At 37.8% G+C, this 12316-nt stretch overlaps 1 protein-coding gene across 3 annotated transcripts in view; it reads right to left on the minus strand.

Annotated features, from left to right (window-relative positions):
• The window catches only part of ELMO1 (engulfment and cell motility 1), a 303043-nt gene that overhangs the window by 197096 nt on the left and 93631 nt on the right, over nucleotides 1-12316 (minus strand). For all 3 annotated transcript variants that reach the window (XM_053976921.1, XM_053976912.1, XM_053976927.1), the window contains exons 8-9: nucleotides 9053-9088; nucleotides 759-858 (exon numbers count right to left, since the gene is read on the minus strand). In XM_053976921.1, coding sequence (XP_053832896.1) covers nucleotides 759-858; nucleotides 9053-9088 — 136 coding nt within the window. The remainder of the gene's footprint in view (nucleotides 1-758; nucleotides 859-9052; nucleotides 9089-12316) is intronic.

Genomic DNA, 12316 nt, shown 5'->3' on the forward strand with positions numbered 1-12316 from the left:
CTTTAAATTATGATAAATTCAATCAGATTTGAACAATCTTTGTAAAGAAGAATTATGTGGTTTTGGGGGTTTTCTTCTCCAGTAAATGAAAAATGTTGAATCAGTAACAAAATTTTTTTCTGAAGTCTTGTAAATCTCTGTACCTAAAGAGTACTACCATGTTTCTGCTGGTTTTGTGCATATCTGACATGTAAGTAAAGAAGGATATGTTGCAAATTGTGAACAGATCTGTTTCAAAACCACATACCTCAACTGCAAGATTCAAAAGGGCAAAGTTCAGCTTGATTAACTCGGATATCATCCTCATTTCAAATTGTAAACTAACTAATTTCTCTTATTCAAATATCCCAGAGGAAACATTTCAGTGCTGGGTTTTTTTCCTAGAAACATGGCATTACTCATTTTAGTTTACATTACATCAAAATATTAATTTTTTGCTTTAAATATATTTTATCTGCACAGGGAGGTCCCAATGTAATTGAATAAGCAATTTCTCATGTAACAAGCCTAATACTGTGTTGATCCCAATTCACTCCAACTGATTTCCACAGAAGTTGAACCAGATCCGGCAGTACAAACATTTATAGTTTGAGACAGCACTTTAATCCCATTTTCATGTATCTTTTTTGAGCAGTAATGTACTAAATAATGTACCTGGGAAACAAAACAAAGGAGGGAAAAAAGAAAGAAACCCAAATCACAACTCACCTCAAATATTTAAACTGGTATAGAACAGATAGCATTGATTACAAATTTACCTTTTTAATGAATGCCACAGAGAATGTATCCCACGATACAATCCCATGATCCATCAGCTCAACAAATGCAGTCAGTGTAAAGGACAACATATCTCCAAAGCTGCAAGAGACAGGAGTCATGACAACATTTACCAGTAATGCAGCAGGGCAACGACCAAGGGAATAAAACAGCAGGAAGCTTTCAGAAAGGCAGGAAAATGAAGCCAATTATGGACTAAGAGGTAGCAGAAGAGCAAGAGAGGCTGTGCTATAGGAAGTCTCCAAAACAATTTAGCATGGATAACAAGGATAGTCTACTGGAGGAAAGCAGTTGCAAGAGAAGTAATCCCCAGGAGAACATTGCATGCAATGCTCAAAAAAAAAAAAAAAATAAAAAAGCAGTCAGTCCAAATTAAACCTCTCTCATAAATTTAGAGATTAGGTCTATCAGGAAAGAAGTGAACTTTTTCCTTAGCACTTATGAAATTCTCCTAATTGAAGGCCATGTAGAGGTGTCATGTTTAGGTACCTCTGCATCAAGCAAATTGGTGGGAAGTTAAAGCATTGTTTATTCCTTCTCTTACAATGAAGTAAATATATTTTTAAAATGCACCAGAAGAGACTATATATATTAAGCAGCAATGTTCTAACAGTTAATGCTTTGATTTCTTTCTTTAAACCTGGAGATGCATCTCTTTTACTTTATCTATGAGTAACCAAGTTGCAAAGCGTGCAGTTCAAATTATTTAGGTTTTGCAGGCCACTACCCTGCATTTTACACCTGTAAATTTGAAATTCAACACATCTTTGTATGAACTCAAGTAAATTCAAAACGAGTTTAAACTCAACAGGGATAATATTACTAGATGGACAGGAATTCTTCATGTTACATCACAACTTTTAAAGATTAGCTTAATTTCTATACATAGGGCACCAAACAGTCAGCAGCCACAAGGATTTCAGTGAAGCCCTTCCATGAAGTAACTACTCAGTACAAACAGCAGTGCAGAGATCCTGAAAGGGTATTACCTTTCAGGGCATGTCAAACTGCCTGAAAGGTACTCTGCCAGTAAGCCATTAAAAAGCAAAATTATACAATCAAACAGCATGAATAGTCCCAGTGATTTAAATACAGCAGCTTACACCTAATAAAAAGATAGAATAAAAAAAAAAAAAAAATCCTCTGTCAGATTGGAACTGCAAAACCTAGGATGTTGAAAACCTGAGTCAAATAATACAGCTGTAGTTAATCAATGTGATTAATTGGTGTTCCTTGATCTGTGGTTTATCCTACTGTCCTGCATGAACCCAACACAAAAAAGTGAACATCCACTCAATGGAAGACATTTACAGCAGTACAGAGGAATAAGGCAGACAAATCAGCTTCAATATAGCAACTCCACTAGCTGGATTTAGTTTAATCTGTCATTTAGGGATATCTGATGGCAAGATGCAGCCTTTAATGGCCACTTCATTTAAGAAAAGACATTTTGCCAGAACTACTGAGATACCCTACACCAAAAATACCCTTGCCATTCCTGACATTTTGTGAGTAAAACCCAAAAAACACCAAAACACCTTTCCCTTCAGTAAATACAGGTATGCACAGTAGCTCTGATTAATTATGACAAAATGAAAAACCTACACCAAAGAGCAAACAAGAAAAATAATGTCTCTAAAAATCCACTGTAATTTCACAGGGAATACTTTCTTAAGCAGAGAAGCAGTCTAGAAGTTCTGGGGTTTTTGGGGGGGCAGAGGATGCTCTTTTGCCATTTTTTGTCTTGTTGTAATTGGTTTGTTTGTTTGGGCTTTCTTTAATATTGCAAATAATTTAAGAACTACATTAGATTTAAAATGTCATCATTAGCATTCCAAATAACCAAGGATTTCATACTAAGATGACAACAAGACTCTGAAGGAAATTTAATCAGCTCTGGTCCTGTCACATTCCCCAATTAATTCCTTTTGCATAATATAGTTATTTATGAACCCACAAATAAAACAGCAAACCTAGGAAAGGCTTTCTTCTAAAAGCTTGCACCAAATCCTAATGCATCTTCATGACAGCATACTTCTACAGGTATAAGGAATATTAATATTATTATTATTAATTAAAACTAAATAACTTTCAAATATTTTTTTTAATTAAAAAGGTAGGCTATATAGGTTGAAAAGTAGATAAAAATCTCTCCCACAATTAAACTAAGCACATAATCTGGCAGAGATAAATTTTCTCATCTATTGTATTAAAATTTAGCCAGTTAACCTGTATTTAGTATATGAATGCTCTTCAATAAACAAATTGTACACGAAAACTAATCCCCATCAACAAAAGGTAAGGTTTAGAGGGCTTACTTAAACTGCATTAAACTTGTGCATGGATATTCACCTTCAAAACTGCAGTGGCTGGAATGTAAAGGGATCAAACTAACCTGGATTCACCAGTCTCATTAAGTCTTCTCATCAAAACTATTGATCAATCCTACCAGATTAATACTGATTAATCCATGCTCCTCCACAGCTCTGGGGAACAAACTGGGCTAATGGGGCTGACAATTCTAGTTTGAATGTAAAAACCCAGCTTTAGTAGATCTGACAGTGGTACAACCATTTGGGATCCAGAAGGTGAAAGCAGTTTTCAACTTAAAATGTTCAGACATCTCATCAGATGCCACTCCAGCAACTCTGCTTCAAATAATTAATGACTGAAGAAGTGCAGCACTGGGACTAATCAAGCAGCAAGAAATACTTCAGCTCTATTATTATGCAGCACTACACATACACACTATGTCCTTCTAAAATATATGGCTATACACATGCACCTGCCCACGCACGTATACACCAAGTGCCATTGCAAAAGTCAAAAGCCAGGCTTAAGGGATAAGCATAAGGAGTAGCGCAGCTAAAGATGAAAGCAATCTGCAGGGTAACTAGGGCAAGATAAGGATTAAAGCATCTGCAGGGGGGAGGAGAAGGGTGTTGATTCATTGTTAAGTGCTCAAACACAAGCGGATAGCTAGAAATAGACTTTCAAGTAATTTATTTCAAAACACACACACACAGACACACTCACACTAATAAGAGTGGCAGACAGAGGCTAGAAATTTCAAGGTAATCAAAGCTGATTTATAAAATTAGCAATCTTTAAAAAAAAAAAATGGTAGGAGCTGTTTAACTCAAGGCCTCTGTAAGGGTTTTGATCATACAAAAGGTCCAAAAAATAATGGGGCCTCTTTCTCCATAAAATTTTTTTAGAATAATCTATAGCACAAGGCACAACAGTTCTGTAACTATCAAACTCTTGCTGCTCTGGCTAAATTACTTAAAAATTTGAGGATAATTCCTAATGAAAGTACTTTTTAATGCAGCAAGAGGAGAAAAATTATCAGAAAGGTGCACTGTGTAATTGCAATTTCATATCTCATTAACATTGATATCTTAATAACCTTTGCTCTCAGGCAAGCTACTTCTACAAGCTCTCCTGAATACTGCTCTGGCTCTTGGATGCCTTACACTGGGACAAATGATGAAATTTCACTATTCTTTGCTAACTCTCCTCTTCTAACCCCCATTGTGAGAGCTGGACATGAAGCATCTCCTCTCCCACAGCAGGTCCTGGCAAAAGTCTGTTAGGCAGCAGAAAGCTGAGGTTTGCAATGCCATCAGCTGTCCCAGCATGAGTCATTCCAGTGGATGGCCATGCTCTAATACAGCCTGTGGGTCCTCAACAAACCTGCCTGAAGATTAAGGCAGCAGCCGCTTTCTATATCTCTAGGCTTTAGAGAAATACCAGGTCAGAGCTGTTAATTTAAATTCCTAAGATTTCTCTGCATTCTTACCTTAGGAAATTGTGAAGGAAAAAAAACAAACCCAAACCATTCCACACATTTTGATACTAGTTTTCCTTTTCTGAAAATAGAAATGACAGGAATGTGCCTGTGATCCTGATTACCACACCTGTCTCTTGCCTTCCTAGTATCATTTCTACAGGCTAAACCATTTTTTTTATCCTATGTGCTTGTTTTGAAAGATGCCTAGAGCAACTTGGATTACTTTTCAAAACAAATTAATGGCAGTTTAGCACCCAAATCCCCTAGATGTTTTTAAAAAAGAAATTTTAAAAATCTCAATCCACATTTCAAACACATAACAAAATGAACATTTTATCACTGTTATGGAGGGAAAAATACTTGGCTGCTCATATGATTATGTAAATCAAGATAATTAGTCAGGCTCAACTGTCATCAGGTAACAAACAAAGGAATACAAGCTTTTATCAAGCTAGATGGAGTGTCTCATGTTTTACATGAAAAATACCTTTGTGTAGTGGAATCTGTAAATTAATTGTTGCTTTTGTTGCAACCAGTGTACAGACAACAGCCCACTGGGACTAGAAGCCAAAGAACGCGCACCTTTACACTAACCACTTTCATGGGCGAAACAGAACCAAAGCTGAGCTCTAATTTTGCAAGGGAAAGCAGCAAAGAAACAATTTAATTGGGCAGGAGGTAACAGGAGAGTAGCAGCCTACTACTAAATGCAGGAGTGGTTAACTAAGTCCCTTATCTGGGCTCACAGCCTAATACTGGGCAGCTGAAAGGCCTGACATCACTGAGGTCAACATCAAAGAGTAAGAACAGCTTTTTAAATTGGAGCTGTCATGGATAAATGGCCATGAATAAATTTAAACAGGGGAACAGAATATATCTAATCATCAGAAGACAAGAGCTCTGGAAAAGCCATGGGGGCCAGAATCTAAGTCTAAAATGAAGACTGATGATGTAGCAGGATGCTTTGCCAGCACATATTGCTATGGCTCCTCTTCACTGCTTCTACACTGCCCTGTTTCTTCAAGCAACTTTTCCAAGGGTAAAACTAAGCCACTGTCAAATCAAAGCAGGAGCAAATCACACCTACTTGGTACTTAGTACAGATGAAAATGATGGAACAATCTGTGTAGTAACTGCCTCTATTTTTCTAGATGATTACAGAAAATGCACTCAACTGCTACACAGCAATCGACACAGATTTTTTCTTTTTCATTGTGCTAGCTAAGCACTACCGAAATATTTCTTTGTGGTACAGTTTCACTGCATCATTAAAAGGGGTCAGCCTTTTAATGGGAATTAAACCCATAGAACCCTTGTTCTTGGAATGCAAGGGATTTCAAATTCCTTGCATTTCAAGAACATGAAATAGCTTTGTGACCCTAGTATCAGAGTTTCACTATTAAAATTTGAAAATTAATTTTCATTGAAGAAAAACAAGGTGTGAATTTTAAACATAACTGTAAATATTCTTGAATAAATCCAAGTGTAGATACTCTTACTATGCAGTATGACTAAATCCACTTAAAGGTACATTAAGCATAGAAAACTAGCCCAGAGGAACTATTACACACTGAAGATGTGATTAGAATTACCTTTTTTTTCTTATTCCCCATTTTTTTAATTCCTAGTTTTGTTCATTTCATGGCAATTTCCTCGAATGGACTACTTTTTCTAAAAGCCCAGGCATTACTATACTGGAAAAACACCACTCTCCAAACCAGTTTGGTTTGACTACAATCTAGCACTCCAATACAGAAGTCAATTAATAGAGCTGTTTCATGGGATTTTTAAAAATTTATTATGTTATCCTGTACATCCAAAGTAATTTTTTTTTTTTTTTAATTAGCATTTGGTTCCTTTAAGTATCTTTAATCATGAAGACAGGAAGTGGATGCTGAGAAGTGTTATAGTTTAGTTCATGATATCAAGCTCTATGGGGTATTTTATTGTTCTCATTTCACTGGATCTTTTCCCACTAATACATGAGGGAAAAATAATCAATAGATATTGGATAGCTACACTTATAGAACACTAGTGTAAACACTTTGCCTTCAAAACATATGAGCAAGAGAGTTTCCAGAACTATTGGTTTCACATCCTCAACAATGGCTCTGGTGTCTTTTTCAGTACAAGTCCCAAATTGAATAATTTTTGTTACTTAATTGTATTATCTCACGCACTAGTGCTGGAAATTAAAATATTAATCTTGAGGAAATCATATTAATATCTGAGTATCTCAATGTAAACTGAAGTTTCTACTGGTAGGATTTAGCTTCCAAAGCTAGAATAAACTTTAGTCATAGACACGTTCTTTACTACTGTATTCACTGATGTGATACATCTACATTGACCAATAAGGATCCTCTTAATAAGGCTCAAGTGGGTAAAACCTTGTTCTCATGAGTAAACAAAGCTAAACTGTGTAAAAAAAAAAAAAACTCAGGTCATCAGTCAGATCAGGTCAGAAATCCAGGGTGCAAAGTAACAGTATTTCAGTACTGTCCTGAGGACAAACTTAATCCATAGAAGCCTACTATGTAATAGAATTTGGAAACAGAGAGGTGCTGAAAGACTTTAACTATTCTTCCACAAAGAACTATTTTCACAGCAGTGAGAAAATGCCATCTAAAAGGACAGGAGATACTTTGTCTCACCAGGGGTGATCATAGAATCAGAATTTTTAGGGTTGGAAAGGATTTCTGAAGATCATCTGGTCCAATCTGCCAAGGCAGGGTCACTTGGAGCAGGTTACTCAGGAACACATCCAGGTGGGGTTGGAATGTCTCCAGAGAGAGAGACTCCATGAACTCCCTGGGTAGTCTGATCCAGTTCTCTGCTGCCCTCAATGTAAAGAAGTTCTTTCTCATGTTGAGGTGAAATTTCTTGTGTTTTAGCTCAGAGCCACTGCTTCTTGTCCTGTTGCTGGGAACCATGAGAAAGAGTCTGGCATCATCCTCTTAGCACCTGCCTTTGAGATATTTATCTGCATGAATGAGATCCTCTCTCAGTACTCTCCACACTAAACAGGCTCATCTCCTGCAGTCTCTCCTCTTGAGATGCTTCAGACCCCTAATTATCTTCATGGCCTTCCAGTGGACCTGTCCCAGGAACTCCATGCCTTTCTGGTACTGAGGGGCCAGAACTGGACACAGCACTGCAGATGTGGCTTCACTAGAGCACAGTAGAGATGGAGGATCACCTCCCTTGACCTGCTGGCCTCAGTCTTCTCAGGATATCAGACATATATATATCCCTCCTGGCCCCAAGGGCACTGCCAGCTCATGGTTAAGTTGAAGTTGTCATCCTTCAGGACTCCCAGATCCTTCTCTCCAGAGCTTCTCTCTACTTGATCAGTCCCCAACATGTACTGGTGCTCGGGGTATTCCTCCCCAGGTGCAGGACCATATACTTCATTTATTTGAACCTCATTAGATTTCTCTCTACCCAATTGTCCAGCCTTTCACAGTCTTGCTGAATGGCAGCAGAGCCTTCAGGTCATGCTGCCAAGTGGATGCTGACAAGAATTCCATAAGCCTCATGGCACTTTAACAATTTTCCTCATAATCTAAACTTATCTATTATGAAACAAGTTACTTTGTATTAGGTTAAGAAAGTGAACTTAGCAGAAGGATTTCAATTTCCTGCCAAATTTATTCTTACTGTATAATTTATTTATTAAGCAAAGATTTAAAAATAAATGTTTTGGAGCTTGGTTTACAGCAGATTTGTGAAAGTATGATTTAGCTCAGGTTTGGATGGGGAGCTGCATTTCCTGCACGATAAATCGCATCAAGCTCTCAGAATTAGACATACGCTTAATTGATTATTCTGTTGCTTCATTGGGTGTTAGATATACTTGACATGTCAAATTTGCAAGCCAATCAAGATATTAGAGCATCTATTTGGATCCAAATTTATCAAACAAAGCCTGTGCTTAACTCTGAGCAAACAGAAGTATTCTGTTCAAAGTCATTGGGGAAATAGGCAGGGAAATTCTGATATGAGGGTGTTCACTATTTTACAGTTTTTCTTTATGCAGCTATATGCAACAACTAGATTAGCTGGGACCAGCAAATAATAGGAATTAAAACTGGGACAATGACCTTACTTTTCATCTCACTAACATAGACCATTAAAATTGCCAACTATCAACCATATAAGCCAATGAAATTCAAGAGAGGAATTGCGAAAGGTGGGGAAATTATTTTTTTTCTGAAATTAGAAAACAAAAGCTTTACTTTAGAAATAGTAAAAGTCCCTGCTGAAGTTACAGAAACGAAGCACTCATTCCATAGGCAAAGCAAAAAAAGGCTTCATCAGAAAATTTTAACAGGCATCAAAGAGCAGAAAACAGAGAAGATTGAAGACTTGCTGATGCATATGCACAGTTGTATTTACATATAAAGATTAGCGAAAGGGCCTGAACTCAGTCATGCAAAAGAGGAGGAAGTATGCAAGGTGATGATCTAATCAAGTTCTTACCAGGGCTTCATTATCTTCTGCAATTTCTGATATCGTCTGCAAAATTAAAACTTGCAGGTGAGGAAAAACACTTTAAAACATCTGTACTCTATTTACTGCATACAACCCCCCCCATACTTGAGCCATAAAATTCACAGACATGCATACAATATGAGGCAGTAAATTGCTAACGATTTGCTGTGAACAGAAACAGTTCAGTAACTGGTAATGAACACTCCAAATCAATTTCAAATATTTGTTCAGAACAACACTTGTGTTAACTTCTGTTAGGAAAAAAACATATCTAGACATTCTAATTTAGTAAAACATTTGTGTAAAAAGCCTTTGATACAAAACAATAAAGGTTTACACGTTAAGCATCTTCTGTCCTGTTTCAACGACATGTAACACCTTGCCTGTAGTCTCCACCACTAATACTGATGTCAGAGTCATCAGCATTGTTGAAAGTTGTGTAGCTAGGATGGTAAATGGCACCAAAGATAGATACCCTCTTTTTAAAACACCACTTAAACATATAAAAAATAACAGAGCTAGAAATAAATAAAAAGAAAAACAATCCACCTCTTACTTGACCATTTCTTGTGCCTCCTAAATCTATTTCATAGTTTTATTTCAGAGGCTTGACTGCAGTTCCATACTGGGCAGGCGAGTGTAAAAAGGACAAAAAAGAGGTCCCTCTTTCCTTTCTGCACCTTCTCCCCAGGTCTTCCCCTTTGCACTTTCCCTCACAGTAAGCTGCACAGTAAGCAGTGTCATTCAGCTCAGAAAAGTACTAGGACTACAAGCTCTCCAATCACTGATTCAGTTCTCTAATTCTCTCTTAGAAGGCGACTACAGTTTTGGAGCTTTTTTCCCTTTTGGTAAAAGCAATAATGCTTCCCACCTTTTCAAGAGGAACCAGTCTCAAAGAGGGCAGCTTTTGGGCTGGCTTGTGTGAATGCCAGTGGAGAAAACACAGAGATCACGGGAACAGTGGTTTCAAGTCCTTCTCTGCCAGCTGTGAGCTGTAATACTCATGCCTGAAGACAGTGCTGGCACAATTTACCATGTATCCACAGACTGGGCTACAGCCTAACTCAAATCAGAGAAGTGACAAGATTTTCTCCTTGGATTTCATGCCCTTGGTTCTTTTATGCTACAACATCTATCTGTGTAGCCAGTAATAATGAGTAAACAGAAAACATCCTGATGATCAGACAGCCTTAACAAGCAGGGGAAAATACCCTCAACATGCTTTTATGAGCAGTAAAATTCAAAACAGTTTCCACAGTAGGAGATCCAAGCTTCAGCAGAATGTCATTCCTGTGCTTCTGCAAACTAAGTGCTTCCATGCTGTGGCAGATTCTGCTAAACCACCAAGACCAATTGCCACAACAAATGGGTTTTGTCATCTCCCAAATGTGCATGGATCCTTGCAACTTTCTGCAGCATGTCAGACAAACTTCATAGCCAGGCCAGTTTTTAAAATAGCTGCTTTCTTCCAGGTGCTGAGTTTGGCTAAGCAGCAAACAAACTTGAAATTAGCACTGTGTTTTTCTGATAGAGAAACAAGTGTGGTGTTTGCAAACTGGTAGCACTTCAAAGGACAGATTCTGTTTTGCCAGAGATTTCTCACAACAGGCTCTAATCAGGACATTTTCTCCATGACTGAGACAGGGATTACAGAACAAACATCTGAGTTCTAAAACAAAACATTTAGACAGCAACTCTCTTAGCATTTACAGAGCTCTCATCCATTCTGAGTTAATCAACAATCAGTTAACCTGAGGTCAAAAAGTGTGCAAAATAAAAGAAAATATAAATTTAGAATAATGTGCAGAAATAACTGAATTATATAAGAAATTTCTGGTGAAGCAATACAAAGACAAAATTTTGACTTCAGAAGAAAGATAGCCATTGTATTAAATCAAACAATTTCCACTGATTTTTCTTGCTTTGCTGTGACTAGAGCAGCAATCAATCTAGGACATCAAATGTTGCAGCAATACATGATTATAGGCTGACTTTTACTACTGAAGATGTGGATGAAGGCTGTTCTCTAAAGCAACACATGCTATTTTCATCTATCATCAAACCAAAACAAAAGGAACTGGCATGAGCAGGAGTTCCTCTCATATTTACCCACAGACCATGCAAAAGTCACCAAGGAGGAACCAAGCTGATTCTTCCAAATCAGCAAATCAGCCTGGAAAGAAACTAAGTACAGTCTGCCACCTCCATCAGCTTTCCTCTTTCTATATATACATAGTTTTTTTTCTCCAGAGGGCTGACTCTGTGGTAGCAACCAAACAGCTCTGTAGAGCCCTTCCTGGTGAGTTACCAAGGTAGGGTCAAAAATGCTGAAAGTCTTACTGATCCAGACACTGTAATTAGCTCAATACTTGTCTGGCCTCAAAGGAATTTTGTGATACACTTCCAAATTAATCCCAAGGAGCAGCAGTGAGTTCTCTTCGTACTTTCTCAAGCACACAGACTTAGTACTTGCTCAAATACTGCAGGTTACACCTTGAGCAGAGACCAGCTTAGCAGGGACCTGACTAGATCAACTCCTATCTCTTCATGTGCCAAAACTGCTGTACAAAGACTAAAGATACCCCAAATCTAAACCCCAGCTGGAGTAATACACAGTGCACAGGAAGTGCTTGTCTGAACCGGGGAAAAAACCTAAAACATACCATTATGAGAGCAAATGTGGAGCTACTGTAGCTAATGATACCAAGACCTAAAGCAGTCACACCACTTCAGCACAACAATTGTTTCTGAGCCTGCACTGTTTGAACATGAGCAGAATTGTGTAAGAGAGCCACTGAGGATAAAAGCTTTTCATGCAGTATGACCCCAGACAGGGCCACTGTTACCAAAGGTGGAAGATATTCACAAAAACTTCCTCCTCTACAGAAACACTGATGGGATGATGGACGAATGACCTGCCAACCACATTAAAGCACCATTTGGCTATTGCTTTTCAGGCAAACACAAGGATAACACACATTCTAGATAACAGGCAGTGCTTAGGAATATGATAAGAAAAATTCAAGAGTACAAATTTCTGGCTTCTGTTTGTAACAGGTGTGGCTATCAGAAGCTTATGAAATCTGGGAAACACTTTGACTTGGAATAAGCTACAAAATTACTATTACTATTAAGTTACACAGCAGGCCTCAGACTCCTCACAGCCACCACAACATCCCACAGCTATACACAGTCCAAAAGACAAAAACATCTTGGAAAGTTGCAGAAGTGGAGATTTTAAGCTCTTCCCCT

Source organism: Vidua macroura, chromosome 1 (genome assembly GCF_024509145.1).
Source record: "Vidua macroura isolate BioBank_ID:100142 chromosome 1, ASM2450914v1, whole genome shotgun sequence".
In the NCBI taxonomy this organism is placed as follows: domain Eukaryota; kingdom Metazoa; phylum Chordata; class Aves; order Passeriformes; family Viduidae; genus Vidua; species Vidua macroura.